Below are 23,700 nucleotides of genomic sequence, written 5' to 3'. Positions count from 1 at the left end.
GGCTTCTGCAGAGCTGGAGTAGGCAGCACTAAGCTGGGCAGCTGATCGGAGCCAACCTAAGGCAGCTCCACACTTTCACGTCCTTCACTCATCTGTATTCCACGGACATGAAGGAGCCCTTGATCTTATTCTTGAAGATTTCGAAAGAAAAGAGAACTTTGTCAACGTCTATAGTGCAGGTGGCAGCTGGGCATCTCAGCCGCTTCCAAATGCCCCTCAGCGTATGCCCTTTAACTTAAGAGAATCGTCCATGTGTGCCTGTGCGCGCGCGCGCGTCTGCGAGTCAGAGGGAGGGCATTTCAGCACACAACCGCCTCGAGGAACGGGAACAGACGCGGTTGCCACCTCCCCCTGCCAAACCTTTCCTTTCTGTCTCCCCCGCTTCCACCGGCCGCGTTCTCTCCCTCCAATACCCCCTCCCGCCTTCCAATGGGCTATTGGACGTGCCCAAACCCTGCACCTCCTGCGTCTCCTTTCGGTGTCGGTGTCGTCTTCTCAGTGGCAGCGCGTAGGAACACGTTCCCAAGCAGGAGCACCGGTAGCAGCGGCGGCGGCGGCGGCGAAAGAAGCCCTATCTCGGATAGGAAAGAGGGAAACGGGAGAGGGACCGAAGCCAAGTAAGAGGACCCTCGGGCGAGTCCACGAAGGGACTCCGGCTTCCCATATTCTGGAGCTGCCGCGCCTGTCTCTCTCCTTCTCGCCGGTTGTGCGCGCCACTTGTGCGCGCCGTGTGGTGTGGCGCGGTGTCTGTTTGCAGCAACGGCCGCGGCGGCAGCAGCACGAAGCACGGCGTCGGGAAGGCTCCGGGGGAATGCGGCAGTAGCGTTCCCAGGCTGGAAGAGAGGAGACCCCCCACCCCCATGTTCCCCTCAGTCCTCCTCGCTTTTACGCGCCGGCTTCGGATCCTGCGCCAAGAAGACTGAGGGCGCCCTCGCCCAGCCTGGCTGTGGCTGAGTGAGGGGCTGAGAAGGTGCTCTCGTTCTTGTTGGACTGGGGGTGGGAGGAAGGGGGTGGCGGCGGCAGCTTGGTTGCTGCTGCTTCTTGGTTGCCTTTTAGCCCCCCAAGGAAAGAGCAGGCGCCATTGCCAGGAGGATCGAACCGAGGGGGCCGCAGCGCGCGCGCCCCTTCCTCTCTGCTCGCCGGAGGGCAGCGGGCGCCCGGGTACTACGCTCCCCCTGACGGTCCCCGCAGGATGCCTGCCTTGTCCTGGCGGCCGAGCGCGGCCATCCCTTCTGCCTGGCTTCTGCTGCCACTGTTCTCCCTAGCTTGGGCGCGGAGCAACTCTCGGGGACTGGCGGGGTTACCCCCCAACGCCGCCTCCTCCCCCACGACCCCCATCGCCATCATGGGCTTAATGCCGCTAAGCGACTCCGTGGAGAAGGGCAAAATCGGCCGGGGGGTCCTACCGGCCATGCAATTGGCAATGGAGCAGATCCTCAACGAATCGCTGCTCAACCCGTACTCTCTGGACCTGCGCTACTACGACACTGAGGTGAGTGTGGGGAAGGAAGCTCACTGTGTGGCCAGCGCCGGGCACCTTTCGGCGCTGGATTGGGAAGGAGGCGTCGTTGTCCTTGATTATGAGAAATGGGGCCGACGGGAGGCCGGTGTGTTGTTGGCCTGGGATGACAGACGTTCGTGTTAGGTGTTCCTTGCCACTGCCACTTGGGCTTTATGATGCCACTTCAAAGAGCAGTAGCTGGCCTAGGACAGAAATGATGCGGCTCTAACAGGGAAAGAGTAATGAATGTGGGAAGGATGCCAGTTGTTCAAAACGGAGTCCTGCTGGTGTATGTATCTCCCCAGCGTTTTGTTATGACCATCTGCTGCTGCTGCAGCGGTCGGCCGCGAACGGGAATAACACGAAGCAGTAAAGTCACTGGGAAAGAATTCCGGTCGTTTCATACGGAGTCACTTCAGGTTTTGTTTGCACTCCTCCCTCCAGCCCCCCCCCCCCGCGCGCTTAGTGACTGCAATTTAGCATTTGCTGCTTGTTTTCCCTGGGCAGCTTTCTGGCCCAGCAGCCTCGACTAAACCTGCAGCTTTAGCAGTATTGAGCAAGCGCCGCCCGTTATTTAAGCAACAGAGGCACGTCAGGGATTTGTGGTTGGTGAGCTTGGAGCAGGCGCTTGGCCACCTGCATAGCTGAGCTGAGGTGAACTGCATCCTTTGAGTACTTTGAGCGCCACTTGATGCTTTCTGTGATCTCCTGAAGGGCGAGAAGGAGGCTGCTACAGTAGTCGGATTTCTAGTGCTTAGCAGCGGGAGGCAAGCAGGACCGAGAGAGATGGAATGAGTGAGGACGTTTGCCCTTCCTTCTTAAGAGGTGTGTGCCAAAGCATGGAGGAGGAGGAGGAGGAGGAGGAGGGAAGATGCCGGCTCTTCCGGCTTCCCAGAGCAGTAGCAACAACTACCCTCCTTGGACACGAAGCCTCTTTTGCAGCATCCTTCTTTTCTTGTCTTCCAGCCGCACAAATAAATAGCTGCTAACGCGTTGGCAGGTGCACATTTCTAGCCCGGCACACAGTACACAGATAAGCTGACATGCCTGGAGAGCCCAGAAGAAGCGTAGATGAGACTATTTAACTGGCAGCTGAAACACTTAGTTGTGAATTCCGTTCAGCGCAAGCCCCTAAAGAGTTAATCCTGCAGCTTTTCTCTTCGTTGTTCGTAGTATGTCTGCCATGCATAATTCTTCTTGCAAACGCTGGTTTTCACATCCGTGCGCTTGGAGTGAGAGAGAAGGCCGATGGCTGCGGACCATACAGAATTCGTAGTAGGCAGGTTCTTAGGTTATTCAGCGTTGTTGTGGGATTGACCAAATGAAGTGCGATCATTGGGTGGCCTTTTCCCCCTGCAAACCTAAGAGGCTGATTGTTGTCTGCGAACGTGTTTGCGGCAAATAAATGTTGATTCAATGTTGAACCTTGCCTGAAGGGGGCAGCATTTTATTATGTAATGCTTGGGCCTGATGCTTTCTATCAAGGTACCTGCCGTTAAGAAGTTCCTGATGAAATTCAAGGTCTTAACTCTTTTTAAGTGATAGCACATAAGCTTCTGTTATTCTTATAGGGTGTTTGCTGTAAAAAATTATGAATGCGGGGGGCTCTTTTTCTCTTGAGATAGCAATTCAGGAAGAGTGTAGCTGTGATCAGACTTAGATTGCAATGACTTTTATATAGGAAAGATAGTATGGGTAATGATGAATTGTTTAAGAAAGGTAAGAATGGCGGTGGTCCTCCTTTTTGTATAGTATAAAATGTTTGCCAGTAAATTATTATCTGTGTCCCATTTGAACACAGGAAACAAATTTTGGGAAACAAAATTATAAGGATAAAAACAAGATAGGCAGATATTCAACATTTTCCCACATTTGTCAGATTTAGAAAAACTTTATTGGAAAAGCTTTGAAGTATGTATAATATTCCTGATCATCTGAAGTTCAGATAAACAGCTATGAGATTTTCCTAAGGTTACATTCATAATACTATGTTTTCATCTTCATTTGGGAAACGGGACTTTAGCAAAGAGAGAGTAGAACCAATTCCTTTGCATCACTTGATAACTTCAGCGTCAAATGACAGCAGGCATGCATGAATGCATAGAGGGAGAACCCTGCAGATGGACCTTTTTCTAACATCACCTCAAATTATCTTTATCTACGCTACAATGCTTTTAGTACCATGGGCCATATACTCTCAACTGTCTGTTGAAATGCATGTATAAACCAGGAGTCAAATAATGATGATTTAAAACTAGTATAGGAAGAGCTACCATTGATCTTTGAACAGCTTGCTATTGTGCACATATAAAACTAATATTTTCATTATTACTCTGTTCCAGTTTTAACTATACGTAGTTATATAAGACTGATTATCACTGAAAGCAATGAGATACGTAAAGATAACATTTGCAGCTGATGCATATTCAAAGAAACAGATGCATATTCTATGCAGATATTCAGAAAAGGAAGCATAGATCTTCTGATTAAACAGGTACTAAGTTTATAAACATATGTAGATATTGAAAGCTTCATTCATACATGAGTTAATGCTGACTTCGAACTAGTGACACCATGGTATCTTAGGTGGGCTTTACTAGAGATTTTTACATAATTTTCTTCTTTAGATTGATTCTGTTTCAAGGTAAGAATGCATTTGCATTTAAATATAAAGAGAAGGAAAAATGCCATTTAGAGGGGTATGAGAAATCACTTTTTGTGTTTTTGATCACTTAATATGAAGGCAATGTTACCTCTTAACACTGTGTTTCTAACATAATACTGATTTCTGAGGTATTATTCCATAGATATCAATATATTTAGATATTTAAAAAATAATGAAGACACAGAGTAGTTAGGCTAGGTGTTTAATATTTATATATTAATTCCACAAATCTATAGCTACAAGTGCTCATAAAGTACATCACATATTATGCTTTATTTTTTTTCTTCCCTGTTTTTTATGGGGTGTGTGTGTATGGCATTTTCAGAATCAGAAATAGTTTCCCAAAGGAGAAAGGGCAGGAGGGAAAGAAATTGTAGTCTTTGTTGTGGGGTTTCTACAAATGAGACACTTCAAGGTTATTCTGTGCAGAAATGGCAGAGCCACAGGAAATATGGAGCAGTTATAAACAAGAAAAGCCACAAATGAGCTGACCGTGGTGCTACCTTATTGCGACAGCATAAGCAAATTGGAATCTATAGCATACATCCTTTAGGGTAAAAAATTGGTAATGCCACTTAGTTTCATTGTAATAATAATTTCTGTTGAATAGAAGGTGGATGGCAACTTCAAGGAGCTTGGCAGTTAATACTCACTTCTTTGGAATGTTCCTGACAGCTTTCCCCCATCAAAAGCATTCAGATAAGACTGCAGTTTCTAAAATGCTCAAACTGGTGTTGGGGATTCTGGAATTTGTAGTATCAGCGCATCAGTCAGATGCCAGGCTGTGGAAGACTGATCTAAAAAATGATAGGAGGGTGTACAATAGGCAAAAGATCCTGATTTCTTTCTTCCACTCTGTAAATAAAAGCTTACCTTTCTGGGATTATAACAAGACTCTTTAGAAATTTTGAGCCCAAAATGAGAAACTGATGTATGTGGTTTATGAGGCATCAGGTACAAGAGTGCAGTGCCATCAGACCATTATAAGGTAGCTACCATTTACTGAGTTAAGAATTTAGAAATGGGCTTAATATATTGGAATTTAGTAACAGTACAGCCTTCACACTGTATGTTTTCCCCAAGGCAATACTATATTATCTCCACGGTTACTTCAGCAGCAGTTCAATTTTACCTCCACAATGTGGGGATGCTTCAGATGCCTGGATCAACAACTAGAATTCCCCAGCCAACAAAAGCATTGCATAAATATCCTGGACCAGATTGAAGGCATCCAGGTTGGACAAGGCTGAGTCAGTTCAGAGGTGGATAGAAATAAGGGCCAGCCTGCAGTTGCAGATTGGTGTTCAAGAGAACTGAGAGTTCAGTCTCTTTATTTTTGGAAAGCTACAGTCAAAGGTTTACTGAGGAGAGAGATAAAAGAAAAAAGCTACATGTTAATTCCACTTTCTCTTTTCTGATGAGACAAATAACATATTCAAAGGAACTCAAAAGGCTGCATTCCTACATACAGACTACTTATTATTATTTAATAATTTGTGAAGACTTTAACTGCCTAAACATGCACAGGATTGTTCTTGGAATCTTTGTGCAGGAAATAAGATAGCGAAATAAATGTTAAAAGAATGCAAGTTGTGCTGGCGTTTTCTCTGCAGTACAGTATTTAAAATGGTTATATTTCATCGGTTAAATACTTCAGTTGGCTTAATAGGTTGCTTTTATCTAGAAACAGAAGTGTAAAACCTGAGGCTCCAGGGCCATTTCAAGACTGGGAATTATGGACTTGTAGTCTGATACACCTGGAAAGCTCCAATCAGTGGAAGGCTGACCTTGGACATTTATACACTGGCTAGGAGTAAGAATAGACAATAGAAAAACCTTGCTATTTATACTGAATTCTAGAGGGTAGGATGTTCAGGGTCCAAATAAATACATTTCTTAAAAAGATAAGTGAATGAAAGACATTAATTATACACAGGAAACCAGATGCAGTATCCTTTATCTGATAAGCAAATATTTACTTGGGATTATTTGTATATTATTACTTACTAACACTAAAATGTTACAAATTATATAGTCTCCTAAAATAAACTTTAGGACTCAGTCACATCATGGCAAGCTGAAATTAAGCATTACAAGATTTCTGTTTAGATTAGTATTTAATTTAATTGCTTCATGAATTAATACAGTGCCATTCAAGTTATGCAATATTTTTTTTAAAAAATAAAATAATGAATTTCTAAACTGAACTATTTCCATGTGACAGTGAGAGGTATCTGCAGAAAAATGTCTACCTTACATCACTATAAATTTTATAGGTGATGCTGGGTGTGTAAAAGAATACATTACCTACTGAAGTGGTATTCTATCTAGATAGCTTTGTGTTTGAACACTGTATGCTGTCTTAAAAAATGGCACAAAATTCACATGGGCCATGGATCTCAAGTAGACTCATATCACATGTATAAGGTAAAGGTAAAGGTTTCCCTTGACATTAAGTCCAGTCGTGTCCGACTCTAGGGGGCGGTGCTCATCTCCGTTTCAAAGCCGAAGAGCCGGCGCTTGTCCATAGACACTTCCGTGGTCTTGTGGCCAGCATGACTACACGGAATGCCGTTACCTGCCCACCGAAGCGGTACCTATTAATCTACTCACATTTGCATGTTTTCGAACTGTTAGGTTGGCAGGAGCTGGGACTAGCAACGGGAGCTCACCCCATCACGTGGATTCGAACCGCCGACCTTCCGATCGGCAAGCTCAGCAGCTCAGCGGTTTAACCCGCAGTGGCACCGCGTCCCTTCACACATGTATGAAGTTTCTGATTTAAATGTGCATGGAATCCAGCACATTTATTGATTGATTGATTTTGCACATCCATTGTCCCTTTTTATTCAGGCCTCTGTTTTGACAGTGCCATTGTTTACATGTATACTTGAAGTAAGTAAGCCCTATTGAGCTTTTTATCAAGGAAATTTGAATAGTATTTCAGCTTTGGTTTTTAAAATAAGAGATTAAATATTTTAAATATTAAGTCATGTTAATGACTTAATATTTAAGTCATTAATATAGTTTTATTGTAAAATCAGGCAGCATGAAACCTGTATGTTCCAAATGTAATTTCCTAGACAACTTTGAATGTTCTCTCTGTTGAGTTAGGTAGCATCATGGGGAAAAGTGTGTTTCATAATGGCTTAAAGAAGGAAACAAGATTATGGTCACAGAAGCAAAGACAGATTTCACATTTTCTCATGTCTAGTAACCTAATATTAATTATTTTAATCTGCTAACAAACAAAACCTTTGATTCTTGCACTTCATTTTTTGGGTAAATATTAAATGAAAGGGTCAAAGTATATGATGATTCTGCATTACATACTCATTTGAAATTACACATAATGTTAAGCAAAGTTTGTTTTAATCACAACAAACATTGCTTTTCATTTTTATTGAAAAGCTATGTAATCACAGCTTCTTTGGCCGATCCTTTGTTGATTGTTCCTTCTGTTTTGCCAGTAATCAGACGTTATCCTAAACATCCTAGCAACAGTACAGAAGTGTTTTGCTTACATTTTGTATTTTGTGTTCATTTGATTTGGGATCTGTGAGGTAGTTTTATTTGTTCTGTATAGGGGGTAAGGTGTATGTTTTGCTTATGTGTTGGGTGTTCATTTTGAATAACTGTGGGACTGTTCACAAATATTTTTCTGAACCCTACCAGTTTCCATTCTGTAGAACAGGTAATTGTTGAGTGTTGTGAGGGGAGATAAGCAGTTTAGGATGTGGGAGTCAGATCTCCAACTTTGTGTCATGCTCAGTGAGAAGTTCTGTGTGGTAACAAGAATGAAGTTAGACATTTGGGGAAAAACCAAGAGAACACTATTTATTTATTTATTTATTTGTTTGTTTGTTTGTTCAATTACTATCTTCTGTGAATTTGTCCTCAGGAGTGGGAATATTCCCTTTTTGACTGCTTGTCAGTAGATGAGTAAGTGTCTTGTGTGGGGCACAAACAAACCAGGAATAAGACAGGATTCAGATTAACTCATAGCCCAGAATTAAAACAAATCAGAATACATCAACTATTTTCAAACCAGTGGGTTTTTTTTTATTTATGAAAAAGGAACTGTTGGATTATTGCCTAATGTGGTTCTGACATTTCAATAAGTAAAGTAGGGTAAATATGACGTGACCTTGTGTTATGTGCAAACCAGGCAGATATTCTCTATCAGTAAAGCCTGAAGCCTGACCTAATAAGTGGACAGCTCAGTTTATTGGCAGAAGAAAAAAATGGAAGATTAAGACCTGAGACTGCAATGTTTGTTCAGTTTTGCCCATTGCAGCTTGGGAAATAATGACAACTTGATGTGCAAAAATCAGCTGGTGACACATACAATACATGCAAACGTATCAAGCTGCATATTTGTTGGTGTACAGAAACTTTGAAAACGGTATTTTAATATATCATAATTTCAATGTACAGACATGCCTGTATTTTAAAAAATTATTATTCTAATTTGTGCATAAATTTGTCCTCTACAAGTGATGATTTCTGCTAGCAAAATGTCCAAAATGACAAATATTTAAAGTAAGATCTGGCAGAACATTTTGCCAATACTTTGAGAATTGTTCTTGTGAGGAACTGTTTCTCAGCAGCTCTGCTATGAGCAGGTTTACTATCCAAACTGGATAATCCAGCATTAGAGAATAGTTTATATTTTAATAACAATTGGCTGTGATCTTAGAGGGACATGGCACCCTGAGAAGGTATCAATTTCAGAATGTCAGACAGTTGAAGCCAGTTTCCTCCAGAGGTGAGAGCTCCAAATGAAGAAAGGAAGTCAGAAATAAAGTGACTCTTAAAGGGCTGTTATCCGGTGTAGGAGCAGGCAGAAAACTATGAGTATATAGAAGTGTTTACCATACTTCCAAACTCAATTCTGCCTCAGCAATGAAGAAGAATAGGGGTTCTGTCTACATGAGAAATGGGGGGATGAGAAAGGTGAAGTGGGAATGCCTTTTTGATGCCAACAAGTGGGAACAGAAGACTCTCTGCTGTCAGTTTTCCAGTCATTGTGATGATGCCAACTGAACAGCTCTTTCCATGCCAGTTCCCTTCCCCGTGGGAATGAAAGGGAAATTGGCTCTTCAGCCACCACTCCATGGGGGCTATATAGGGAGCCAGGGGGAGGGTTTTTTCCCTGTTATCTATGGATTGACAAGAAAGAGAGCGCAGGGGGGGGGGTCTTTGGCACAGTGGGAGAGACCTGACTCCTGCTGCCAAAAGGCTGCAAATCAGCAGCTAGGGACCACGGACGAAGCATGCCTGTCATAATCTCAGATGTTTAGTAGGAGCAGGCAGGTTCCTGCCTCTAATCTTATGTTGATATAATGTGCATTGGACCGACCAGACAGCACAACTTGGGCTGGAAAGATCAGGAAAACCCTCCTTTCCAACTGTAGCAGAAAGAGATGAGTTCAAACTGCCTTCTCAGTGGGTCAGGGGTGAGTTGAACATGATCTCATCCATTCATGTCTTCCACAATCCTTGGATGAAGTATCTCCAATCCGTGGTTAGCAGGTCATATGGAAGACCCCCTAAGAAAGATATGTACTTGAAAAGGGGGGTTGGCTATTTTAATAATTTGCATGTTGCTTACAATCAGAGATACAGTAATGAAGAGTGGCATTACCTCACACTCTCATATCTAAATTTGGACTTTGTCATGTCACTCATTTCACAGAATAAAGGTGCTTAACAGAAGCAATATTGCCTGCAGTTCATAAAGGCTTGCAACATTCATGCAGATAAAGAACTAAGTACAGGTTTTCAATTAGGGTTTAGATTAATTGCCTTCCATGGTGATTTAGGCTCTTGAAATTAAAAGGACAATATGTATAGTAGAAGAGGAAAAGGAGAAGGAGAAGTAGTAGCTAGGAAAGATTCCAAGTCACGTTTGGTAAGGCTTCTGAAGGGAACTTCCTCAGAAGCAAAAACTATTTTGCACTACACTGGGTCGAAAGCAACTCTCCTCACACTATATTGCCTTCTAAATGTATTGGGTTGGAAAACCTATCATTTAAAGTCATACCAAGGTATTTTGAGTTGTACTTCAACTCATCTGGAAGTCATCAGGTTGAAGAACCTGGTTTAATGTGTATAGTAGGCTGGAATTGCATTTTGTATTTCCTTATTATCTTTTAAAAACTATCTTCTGTCTTAGCTGGAAAATAGCTGTGATTTCCCAGCTACTTTTCTCACACAGCTGTTTTAAAGGGTAAACATTGCTCTGCCTGAAGTATAAAAAAAAATCAGAAAATATACATAGGGATAGGTACTTTGCTAGAATTCTACATCATAAAATTGTTGCTCGGTTGCTTCTGATTCTTCTTGACTCAATGGGACTTAGTTTTGCCAGGAAATTTTGTCCATCATTAACTGCTTCTTTGAGTTCTAACATGTCCTTGCTTGCCTTATCAGTTATAGTATCTTACAATCTTTTCTTCTGTCGGACTCGGTTAACTGTTCTTGATTTTTCAAAGTATTGGGGCCTTCTGCGACGACTTTTGCCTTCATATTACATGTCCAAAATATTTCAGCTTTAGCTCCATTGTTAGTATTTCCAGTCAGCACTCTGGTTTTATTTCATTTAGTATTGAATTATTTGTTCTTCCTGCAGTTCAATGTATTCTCACAATTTTCTCCAGCAACACAAATAAGAGGTATTAAATTTTTCTTCCTTCAGTCTTTTGGATGATTCAGTTTTCACAGCTGGTTCAGTCATGTCCACGACAATGCATACTTTGCTGTCAGTGTGATATTTCTGTACTTTCACATTTTGTCTAGATCTATTATAGTCTTTCTTCCAAGTAGTGGAATCTCTTTATTCCTTGGCTATGGTCACCATCTTATAAAATGCTACATACCAATGCTATACATAACTTTGCAGCATTAAACTTTCTGTCTGCATCTAGCCAGTGCAGCAGCTGGACATCTTTTCAACTAATTCAGCCACATCATAGACACCAGTGCTATTGCTTCTTGCCATGTGTTCTTTCCCAGTAACTTGCTAATCTTTCATCTTCCAGCATCAAGTTAACATTGTCCTGGTTTTGAATGTCCATTTAGTTTTTTGGGCAGGATACTGAAGTGGGTTGCCATTTTTCCTCCAGTGGATCATATTTAGTCTGATCCCTTTTTTATGATCTGCCCATCCTGGGTGATCCTTCCTGGAGTATACATTCCGCATAGTATCGTGCCATTGCAATGCTCAGGCCCCTTCACCACTACAAAGTAATGATCTATGATTATGTGCTATCAAGTCAGTGTCTACTCGACCAGATAGATTTTCTCCATGATGATCTGTCCCTAACCTGGTCTTTCAAGTCTTTAAGTGGTGCACTCATTGCCACTGTAACTAAGTTCATGCACCTTGCTGCTGGTCATTCTCTTCTTTTCTTTCCTTCTACCTTTCCCAGCATTAGAGTCTTCTCCAGAGAAATGATCCATGAAGGGAATCATAAAGTTAAAAGGGCCATCTAGGTCATCAAGTCTATAAGAGGGGAGGTGGTTGTGTATCTATCACCAAAAAAAAAAAGCCCATCCAATCCCTCACTGAGTTTTCTACCCTCCCATCTCCTCTACTTAAATTCTTGGGTGTGTGGGAGTGGCTGGTATCACCTACAGATAATTATGCTACCGTGACCTGTTCTTGAATAGGGGTATACCCCACTCCCTCCCCAGGACAAAACTTTTAAGCTTTAGTCTAGTTTTCCCTTTTAACCAGGATTGTCAGTCTCAAGTGGTTCTGGAGGATGAAGGATTTTCATTTCAAGAAATACAGCACAGAAAGAACTTGAGAAAGTAGGCTAGCTACAATAAGTTTACATGAGGCTGAGATCTGTATACCAAAGCTAGCACGCATTAGCTTGATCAAAGAAAGAGAGAGAAGAACAGAGAATTGAAGCAACAACTAAGGCAATAAAACAGAACAAATGTAGCAATGAAAAATAACCTGATGCAACTGCCCTATTTTTTCCCCTGCCAATTTTACTGGCTCTAGTTTTTCTTGGGCTTTTGAGCAGAGGGCACACTCAGACAAAAAAACTATTTCTTAACATCTTTGCTCCACTGTGGACTTCCAGCCAATGTTGCCTGGTGCAAGGAGAGAGAGAAAAAAGCCTAATTTCTCCCTTGACTTCCATCTCCTTGCCTCTCAGTGGAAGAGGGCAGAAGTTTTAGTGATACAGTGCACATTCCAGCATGCTACTCACAGCTAGTCAACAGCTAGCCTGCATGCCCCTAGCTCCATTACAGAGTCCAGCATCCTTGTCAAGGCTATCCAGTCTCTTCTTGAAGATATCTGGCAAACTGAAGGCCATCAGAGAAAAGGACAGTGCCCTCTCTCCTAGGGTTCTGGAAAGCTCTTAAAACCTGGCTTTAGTCCCAGGCCTGGGGTTGACAAATTAATGTATTCTGGAGGGGGCTGTTTTGTTTTGATTTGTGTTGCCTTTAAAATGGTTTTAGTCTGGGCTGCCTGTGTGGTTTTATATTTTATTTGTTTTTTATGGATTTGTTGGTTCTGTATGCCACCCAGAGTCCATTAGACTTGGGGGGCTATAACAAATTTGAATAAATAAATAAATACACAAATAAATAACTAAAATCGTGTCTCTAGTGAATTGCATCTATTTAACTGGAATCTGCATTTCTGTAATTTAAGATGGTTATTTTCTGTCCTGCAGTCTAGGACAATAGGTCATAGCTTTTTATATGTGATTACCCTTCGGGTAATTGGAGAGTGCTATTATATTTCCACCTTGGTCATCTTTTTTCAAAACTAAGCATACACAATTCCCCAAATGTCTCTTTATCAGATTTCTATTTCCTTGATTGTACTGGTTGCCTTTCTTTTGTACCTGTTCCAGTTTGTCTGAATCCTTATTAAAACATAGTATTACAAGCTTATTATTTGGTTGGGGAGATGTGGGCAAACAAAGATGGAAAATAGTAAAATCTCTTTTAGCTTCAGTTCACCACTCTCCTGTTTCCAGTCTAGCTAAGGACAATTGTGAACTCAGCCTTCTGCTTATATGGCTTGCTGAGCCTAAATAAAATGCATTCCCAAATGTGAATACTATCTCTGCAGTGCATAGCTTTCAGTGCTATGTGACTTTGGATGAATATTCCAGGCAGACAGGAATGCTGATTTGGATGCACTTAACATGTAACTGGCATTTTCCCTTACGTTTAAAGAATTGTTGAGGAAGAAATGTTCACTTGGAGAATGTTGAATCAAATCAAAATTTATTTATCCAAACTGAAAATAAAAATTTTATACAGATCTTCTATATAAAACAGAAAACCAGAAAACATATAATGCTTAATTATGAAAAGGTAAAATGCATAGCTAGTTGCCTTCTAACATGGAAACCATCTATTAGATCTTAATAATATCCGAAGTTTGCTTACAGCAATCATGATTGAACAATATTATGCTACCATGTTTGATGTTTCTAAGGATTTGTTGGTAATAAGAAAAACATATTCCCTTCCATAGAACATCTGGAGCAACTTACAAGGAAGGACAATATTAATTCAGAGCACTATGAATGGTACAACGGATACCTTAGCAAAATATGTGCTGTTGATCCAGTGACACCCTCCATGCAAGAGAGATTCTACAGTATCTGGGAAGGGAAGTTTCCTATATTTTGATTCCAGACTAACAACTTTTATTCAAAGCTGTAAGGCATTTTGTGTGTGACTTGTTGGGCTATGACAGTGCTCTTGGTGTAAATGTGGGGGCAAAGTACACATTAGGGCAGCCTTTCTCAACCTTTTGACCCTGGAGGAGCCCTTCAAACATTTTCAGGCCTCGGGGAACATCCTGCACATTCAGGCTCAAATACAGGGCAGAAGTTACAAAATTATTACATTCGTTTCATGTGTAGGCCTGTATATATGCATTTAGTTCTTAAACTAAAAATAATGAAACGTACCTCTTTAACGTGAAGTTGCCCAAATTTGAAATATTTTTTAAATAAATCGTGATCTCCCAGGGAACCCCTAGTGACTTCTTGTGGAACCCAGTGCCTGAGAAAGTGCAGTGTTATTGTCCAGCATAGGCTGTAGCTCACCCAGTGAAATCAGTAGACAAATCACTACAGCCAGATTGATTGCCAGGGAGATACACTACAAAAACAGAACAAACGAAGATCACTGCAGGTTATCACCTGTAAGTTACAGCTCAAGCCACTCAAATGCATTATTAATAAGCTACCCCACATTTATCCAACAGTACCATCACAGGCTTCAGAAAACTTCACACCCTCCATTACAGATCTCAAAGTAGCCATTTTGGAAAAAAGACATTTTAACAGCACAATTGAGCAAGAGCTTGCTAAACTCACGAATATCAAATGGTTTTAGGCTATCTCAGAAGGTCTCAGCTACACAGTGGATTTTAACACATAATTGTTAATTGATAAGATACTTGTAATTTGTCCTATGTAACCTGCATCTACGTAACCATCCTGCCTTCCCCTCTCTTTGCCCTCACTTACCTCATCTCTGTTTAAATCCTACAGCAGCTTCATGCATCTGATGAAGTAAGCTGTAGCTCACAAAAGTTTACGCCTTTTAATAAAATTCATTCGTCTGAAAACCTGCTACCAGACTCCTCCTGTTTTTGCCTACCATAGACTAACATGGTTCTCTTCCTACAGTGTTTATGTATGTATGTATGTATGTATGTATGTACGTACGTATGTACGTACAGAATTTATATGGCTGCCTATCTCATACAGTGATTCTAGGCAGCAAACAGCAAGCAAGAAAAACAGGATAAAACAAAATCACCCTTCCCCCCATCTATTATTTATATAGAAATGCATGTATTTTACTTCTTTAGAATTTTTTTTAAAAATTGCTGTGATTAAACTTTTCCACAGGGATAGGTTTCTATGGAACTTCTTTGCACTGTAGAGGATTCTGCAGCATATTTTAGGGAACACACTTGATTCTTATAAGATCTCTCTTTTCCAGTTGGGCCTCCCTGTCACCTTGTATGAATTAAGCCACCATTGAAACATGCCCCAAACTTCCTTTGTGGCTTCACCTTGCAGGGAAAATAGGACTGCTTGACAAGGTATCATTCAGAAAACTTTACTAAAAATGACCTAACTGAGAAATGCTTTCTCAGTTTCTAAAGAAGCAGAGATGAAAAACTGTGGACTTAAGAACATTTCTAAGGACATGCTGAAATGTTTTTGTTGTTGTTATTGTTGCAAATATGCAAAGAATCCTTGTCTTTGGCAGAAACCATTTCCCAAAGTCTTATAATTTAAAAGCTACCTGTTTATAATAAACATAGTTTTTTCTTTGCTTACATACTGGCTAGTTTTGTCTTCTACTGTAAGGTTAATCATGTTAGCTGTCATTTAACAGCTTTATCAGTGTCCCCCTAGATTTCCCTGTTGAAAGGAGGACTTAAAATGCATTAGAATTATTGGTAATTTCTCCTTGCTTCTCGGTGTATTCGCATGGAGATAGCTGCTATTTCTGAATTTCTGATGGTAGTGATTGACTTCTCCTTTTATTGTAAATGGAAGTACAGAAGTAATACAATAACTAAACAAGATTAGAAACTACTGCCAAAGCATAGTTGTGCCATATAACAGTGCTGCAGCATGTCTTCCAGTTAGTGACTGGAATTTCTTCAGCAGATGTTTACTAGTTTTTTTTATTTAAAATTAGTTAACAAGTGTCAAGCACTTGCACCATCAGAATTTTTATTTGATTACAAAACATTATACTAAAGCAATTTATGCTCATACTGAATATTGAAAACAATGATGTAAATATTAAGTTCATTTCAGAATTCAGACACCTTTATTCTGTTACCTGTGTGAGAGCCAACGAAGCTGAGGCATGGGGTTCAATGGATATAACAGGTGTTTCCTAAATTGGCTTTTCCTAAAAGTGAAGAGGATGACTTGACCCTCTGCCTTAATCATTTCATGTTAGATAAAGAAAAAGGGTAATTTTATGAAAATTATGAAGAAAATACATTTTAAGTTTTCTGATTCTGAATAATTTGAGACTAATCCAATGAGCCTGATAGCTGGTTTACAACTTGCAGAAGGAAGTTCTTCAGTATTTTCTAGAAGGTCCTGATTAATATTGGTCAGAAATAGGATTAATATTTAGCAAAACTCTGTAAAACTAAAGTGCATTTGTCCTTGGATCAATTTTTTTAGAAAAGTGGAAATAGCCTTGGCTGAAAAAATAATTTAACTGCACAGACTCTTGAGTGGCTTTATTGACATTTGGGCTCAATTTTTAGACATATCAATAGTATAATTCCTAATAGATTGCCTCAGTCTAGACCAGTACTTTTCTTGTTAGAAATATTCAATATGCATATTGAAAAGATTATATCTCTTCTTAAGAATGCAAATGTATATGCATATACATGTATTTCATTATTTTGTTTAAATCTTTTGCTGATCAATGTATGTTTAAATAAAATAAGAATAAAAATACATGAGTAAACATTTTCACTATGCATACATCAGTAATAGCAGACACAAACAAAATACAACATTTTTTTAACACACCAGAAATATTTAATTGGCTGGAGCTCCATGGAACATGTCCTCAGTGTATTTACAAAGTGAATCTCCAATTTACACTTCATTGGGTTCACTGCTGATACACAGAAGTGGCAAATGTCCTTGCCGTATAAAGTGTGAATTGGCCCAAACATAGTAAGAATTGTCAGTATTTTAATATTTTCATGTAGACTCATGAAAAGGCAAAAGAAAAGTATACTTTCTGGTATCATCTATCTATCTATCTATCTATCTATCTATCTATCTATCTATCTATCTATCTATCTATCTTCTATGATATTGACAACTTTAAGATGCTGGTTGGGGAATTCTAGGAGTTGAAGTCCACACATCTTAAAGTTGCCAAGGTTGAGAAACACTGATATATGGTATAGTGAATGGACAGACCTCTATTCACTCAGGCAAGTCATGGCAGGCCCTCTCCTCCATCACATTCAACCAGACAGCCAATACACATTTTCCAGACACATAAGCAAACAGGCAAAAGAATTCATAATGACTTCGAATGCAGACCGGTACACCAGGGATAACCCACGACCCCTCCTTTTTGGACAGAGAGAACAAAAGCTTTGGTGTTAGCCTCCAAGAAGGGGTGGGTAGGTGGCAGAATTTTGCCCAAACAAAACCAGGAGGAGATTCCCCAGCTTGTGACTGGAACACCAAAGTTGGAAGCATTAAAGAGGAAAATGTAGTTGGATTGTATGGTCAAGGAAACAGAAATGAAGCAGGAGACTGACGTATCAATTTCTGGCACCCCAATGATTTCTTCATAGCTAACACTGTCTTCAAACAATCAAAACAACACCTGTATACATAGACATCACCAGATGGAATATATAGAAATCAAATTTATTATATTATTGCTAAAAAGAGGTAGAAAAGCTCAATTGTAGCATGAATTATAGCATGGCCGGGTGCTGATTGTGGAACAGATCACAAACTGCTCATGTGCAAGTTCCAAGTTAAGTTAAAGAAGAATAAGAAAGCCAGTCAGTTTATATGATATGACCTCGAATATATACCCACCATTTTTAAGGAGAACATCAGGAATTGCTTTGAAGTCCTGAAACTTGTTAATAGAGAACCAGAGGAATTATGGAATTAACTTAAAGAAGTTGTTAAGGATAAATGTGAAATGAGACTACCAAAAATGGAGAAACAGAAGAAAACAAACTGGATGCCAGAACAAACTGTGGAAATTTCCAAGAAGAGAAGCCAAAGCTAAGAAAAACAAAAATCTAAGAAAGGAACTTAACGAAGTTTCAGAGAGCTGCTAGACAAGACAAGAAGCAATATTATAACAACATCTGTAAAGACACTGAAGATCAAAACAGATATGAAAAAACAAGGAAAGCCTTTCAAAAGATTTCTGAACTCAGAAGGAGGTTCCAGCATCAAATTGGTATGCTAAAGGACACCAATGGACAGATGGTAACTGATTCAAAGGAGATCAAACAAAGATGGAAGGAGTATATTGAAATAATGTACAGTTGAGATGTCAACATCGAAGATATGTTAGAAGGTATTCCCTACTTACAAGAACCTCTAGTGCTAGAAGATGAAGTTAAATCAGTACTCCAATTATTATCTAGTTGGAAGACTACAGGAACTGATGGAATGCCCACAGAAATATGGCCAGCAAGAGAAGAAGGATCAGTAAAGGTTAAAAGGATATTTAACAGAGTATGCAAACTATTGTATAATATTCTTAATTTCACATGCTACCAAAATAATGCTTAGGTTCATCCAACACAGATTAGAGTCCCACATGGAAAAGAGAGATGCCAGATGTTCTAGCTAGCTTTGGCAAAGTGGAAGGAACACAAGACATTACTGCTGATGCACACTGGATAATTGAGACAGCTAAAGAATACCAAAAAGAAGTCAGTATGTGCTTTACTGATTATAGAAAGGCCTTTGCCTGTGTTGATCATGTTAAGCTGTGGAATGTGCTCAGAAAAATGGGAATCCCAGAACATTTCATTGTCCCCATGAGAAGCTTATAGGAACAGTACTGTCAGGAACAGTATGGACAGAAGATGGTGAAACAGATTGGGTCCAGGTTGACAAAGGAGTGCAACAAGGAAAAAGGAAGAAACATCAATAACCTGTACTATGCTGATGATACTACCCTGATAGCCAAAAATGCAAAGGATCTACAAGCTCTAGTAATAAACGTCAAGGAGCACAGTGAAAAAGTGGGACTAAAATTAAATATAAAGAAGAGCAAACTAATGACAACAGGTAGAACAACCAACCTTAGAATTAACAATGAAGATATCAAAATGGTGGATAGTTTCTGCCTTTTAGGATCAACCATCAACATTAAAGGAACAAGCAGTCAAGAAATACACTGCAGTCTAGTGCTTGATAGAGCAGCTGTGAAGGCCTTAGAAAAAATATTCAAATGCTGTGATGTGTCTATACCTCTAAAGAATTGTGCAGGCCATGGTATTCCCTGTGACACTCTATGGAAGCGAAAGTTGGACTTTGAAGAAGCAGGATAGGAAAAGTATTAACACATTCAAAGCTCCTGAGAATACTGTGGACAGCCAAGAAAACAAACCAATGGGTCATCAAACAAATCAACCCAGAATTCTCACTCAAGGCACAAATGACCAGGTTCAAATTATCCTACTTCGGACACATTATGCAAAAACCTAGCTGTCTGGGAAGGCTCTAATTTTGGGAAAGGTGGAAGGAAAGAGACAGACCAGCAGCAAGGTGGATGGACTGAGTTATAGTGGCACTGAGTGAACAAGCGCAAGACCTGAAAGATGAGGTTATGGGCAGATTGTCATGGAGAAAGTCTATCTATGGACTAAGAATTGACAATGACTTGATGGCTATAATCAATCAATCAATCTACATGATATAAGACTGTGAAGCAAATTATAAATAATTTTAGAAATTCAGTTTTGTGACAAATGTGTGTATGTATGTGTGCGTGTATCAGTCTTCTGGTTTTTGGTGTGAAATGGCTGTGCAAAATTTCCTTCAATTAGGCAGCATTTAAAAAATGCTTAAAAAAGCAATCCTAAAATTAATTTTTACATTTTGGTGCCAGTTTGAAGCTACAACTTTCAAATGTTTTACCTAATTTGAGATGCAAAGGGTTGAAATGACAGGAAAAGATCTGCAGTGTACCAAAATAATTTATAGGAATAGCAGAGGAAGTAGAAGAGAGATGGAGCAAAATGTCTATAATGTAAGGATATTTTTTTCTCCTTTAGATACTGAGGTATTGAAACTTGATGGTTCAGCTGCCTAAATAAACATTTTTATTACTTCTTGCTTTGCAGAAAATATAGATCCTTCAAACAGTGAACTTCTAGGATTTAACTGCTATTGCAAACCATAACCTATCACTTAATTGTCCAGCACTGGTGGGCTATGTTGGGAGTGATAGTCAAACCCACCCTGGAAACATTAGATTGGTCTAGTGACTGAATGTCTGCAAATATTTTCTGCTTGTACAAAATGCCAGGGGGTTGTTTTAAAGACTCAGTGTAGTGTGTGTTCAGTTAAGCTGCTGTAAAACAAAATATAAAATTGATGTTACAAATTTACTTTAACATCTCTGAAAGATAAATGTTAGTAAAATGAAGTAGCTAAGATATTAAGCAATTCATCTGATGAATAAATAAACTTATTTTATCTATTAGTAATCTAAAATTGTAATTGTATATACTTTGGCGAAAGTATTCAGTCATGTTAACATTCATTAAATGAGTTTGCACTACCCAGTCAGCATTTTTATCTGACAAATAAAATATTAAAATCATATAAAACTACTGGCAAAGTAAGACATTTCAAATCTAAGATGACATGCTTTTAAAAATAAAATTTACTCAACTATTCTGAAGCCAATTTTAAGACAATTAGTACATCGTTTTCAAACCACAAATGTCTATACCATTCACATTGCAAATATTGCAAATATATAATTTTGAAAATATGTATATAAATTTAAGAATTTGCTAGACAGACTGGTGGAATGAACACAGTTTAAGGGGATTTGACCTTTATTATTGTCACATAAATTTTATTTACATTAGAAAAATAGAGAAATAAGCCTGTATTCTTGCCCACATTAATAGTGAGACAACTCAGCTATTTCCTTGCCAATTAAATTCCCAATTCCCAATAAAATAATATTTCCCAGAAAGGAAAAATAAATACATTATAGAAGAAAAAAGATAATAAGTTTGTTTATCAAACTGATATGTTGCCTGACTCCCAGTGACACTGGGTGGTTCCTGCTAAGTCTACAGAAAATTTAATTTGTAATATTTAATTACTAATATTGGTGTACACATTACTAATTAGGCCTTCTATATCTTGAATTGCTAAGAATAGAATCTTTGCCATAGCGTACTTATTTTAAATATCATTTCCAAATAAAAATGAGATTACAGTGTTCATATTATGAATATTTAAATTTCACAAGCTAATTATGAACAACCCAACATACATGCTTATAATGTCCTTGGACTTTTATTTTATTAGAAAGACTCCTTTAATAAATTATTACATTGAAACATAATCTAAAATAAGGGTAAATTGACTTGGATGAATTTTTTTCCCAAGTTCTTCATCAGTACTCAGCCAACAGACTCCAAGACTTTTTTTTAATGTTGTAGCTAAAGCTGTATGTTGAGATACATGCATATGAAGTTGAATCCTAAATTTGGTTGAATGGACTTGTACAGTTTGATATGAACTTATAAGATAGTATCATTTATTCAATATTTTACACTTTTATCTTACTCTTTTATCTCTTTTTTACCCTGCTGTATTTTATTGTATTTTATCTCACCTTAGTATATTTTATCTTATCTTATTGCATTTTATCTGTTTTATGGTACTATATTTTATTGTGGCTGATGCCCAACTTTTTGATATGGTCAACTGACTAATCAATAAAGTTATATTACTATTCAATTTATATCCTGCCTATCTATTCAACAGTCACTCTAAAAAGTTTGCTGAGTTGTAAATGTTACTGATGATGTGAGATTTTGGTAAAAAATTGTGGGACACTAGTTTTCCAATTTTCATTGGGAAGGGCATACATCCAAAATATTTGTCCAGAATACTAATTGACACTGAACTTAGGTTCATTTAAAATTATGTTCAAGAACTGACCTAAGTTTTGGAAAGGGGATATTTCCTGGTCATAGCCTGGGACAGGGCCAGCTTTCTTATAGGTAAAATTTGTCAGGAGGATCAAAAATTTAAATAAAATAAATAAAGTGTTAGAAATTGCGATAACCCAGCCATTCTTCTAACAGATTTTTTCTTCCCACCAAACCTATCCCTCTACTGGAAAATAAAGAATGTGTTCTTCATTTTTTAAACTATTATGTCTTGCAACCCTTAAACTAGTTTGATATCCTCACATGAGAATATTCCCTTTTTTATTAGAGTTTTTAAATACAGTAAAAGCATAAAGAATCAAAGATAAAAAAATTAAAAATTAAAAAAGCAATTATAGAAATACAACTTCCACCCTTCTTTCTATTGAGTAGTTACCATCTTACCATCTTCCCCTCCCTCTTTTTCTTCTTACTTTGTAATTCCCTTCCTCCTCCCTTTTAACCCCAAATCCATAAATCATCAATCTTTTCTTGTTTCAACAAAAAGTCCATAAGTTTTCCAGTATTTCAAAAGGTATTTATCCCTTTTCCCCTGACCAAACTCCTCAGCTCCACCATTTCCACCAGTTCCATGAGAATATTTCCAGTGTTGACATCTCTGCAGTGCTAAACCCAATTGAAGCCTAATGTAGGAAGTTACAATCTCTAATATAGACAGTTCCACTCTTTTCAGATGAGTTGTTTGTATTGTTAAGGGATCCTGCTTGTTTCTTCAAGTACCCAGCTATTGCAAGATTGGAGAGATGGAGCTGGTGAGCTCTCTGAGCTGGTTCAAGGCTTCTCAAGTCCTTACAAATGAGTAATAGAGGATAAAACACTTCTTATTTTTTTGTTGTTGTTGTATATTCGTTTAGTCGCTTCCGACTCTTCGTGACTTCATGGACCAGCCCACGCCAGAGCTTCCTGTCGGTCGTCAACACCCCCAGCTCCCCCAGGGACGAGTCCGTCACCTCTAGAATATCATCCATCCATCTTGCCCTTGGTCGGCCCCTCTTCCTTTTGCCTTCCACTCTCCCTAGCATCAGCATCTTCTCCAGGGTGTCCTGTCTTCTCATTATGTGGCCAAAGTATTTCAGTTTTGCCTTTAATATCATTCCCTCAAGTGAGCAGTCTGGCTTTATTTCCTGGAGGATGGACTGGTTGGATCTTCTTGCAGTCCAAGGCACTCTCAGAATTTTCCTCCAACACCACAGTTCAAAAGCATCGATCTTCCTTCGCTCAGCCTTCCTTATGGTCCAGCTCTCGCAGCCATATGTTACTACAGGGAACACCATTGCTTTAACTATGCGGGCCTTTGTTGTCAGTGTGATGTCTCTGCTCTTAACTATTTTATCAAGATTGGTCATTGCTCTTCTTCCAAGGATTAAGCGTCTTCTGATTTCCTGACTGCAGTCAGCATCTGCAGTAATCTTTGCACCTAGGAATACAAAGTCTTTCACTGCTTCTACATTTTCTCCCTCTATTTGCCAGTTATCAATCAAGCTGGTTGCCATAATCTTTGTTTTTTTGAGGTTTAGCTGCAAACCAGCTTTTGCACTTTCTTCTTTCACCTTCATCATAAGGCTCCTCAGTTCCTCTTCACTTTCAGCCATCAAAGTGGTATCATCTGCATATCTGAGATTGTTAATGTTTCTTCCAGAGATTTTAACTCCAGCCTTGGATTCCTCAAGCCCAGCTTGTCGCATGATGTGTTCTGCATACAAGTTGAATAGGTAGGGTGAGAGTATACAGCCCTGCCGTACTCCTTTCCCAATCTTAAACCAGTCTGTTGTTCCGTGGTCTGTT

At 39.3% G+C, this 23,700-nt stretch overlaps 1 protein-coding gene across 1 annotated transcript in view; it reads left to right on the top strand.

The window, feature by feature from the left end:
- Positions 1 to 766: 766 nt before the first annotated feature.
- The window catches only part of GABBR2 (gamma-aminobutyric acid type B receptor subunit 2), a 364,113-nt gene continuing 341,179 nt past the window's right edge, over positions 767 to 23,700 (top strand). Inside the window, exon 1 of the mRNA XM_063298738.1 lies at positions 767 to 1,492. Coding sequence (XP_063154808.1) covers positions 1,193 to 1,492 — 300 coding nt within the window. The 5' untranslated portion in view covers positions 767 to 1,192. The remainder of the gene's footprint in view (positions 1,493 to 23,700) is intronic.

Source organism: Candoia aspera, chromosome 3, assembly GCF_035149785.1.
Source record: "Candoia aspera isolate rCanAsp1 chromosome 3, rCanAsp1.hap2, whole genome shotgun sequence".
Lineage (NCBI taxonomy): Eukaryota > Metazoa > Chordata > Lepidosauria > Squamata > Boidae > Candoia > Candoia aspera.
Note: the sequence above shows the minus strand (reverse complement) of the source record. Positions and strands in the feature narration are given on the sequence as shown.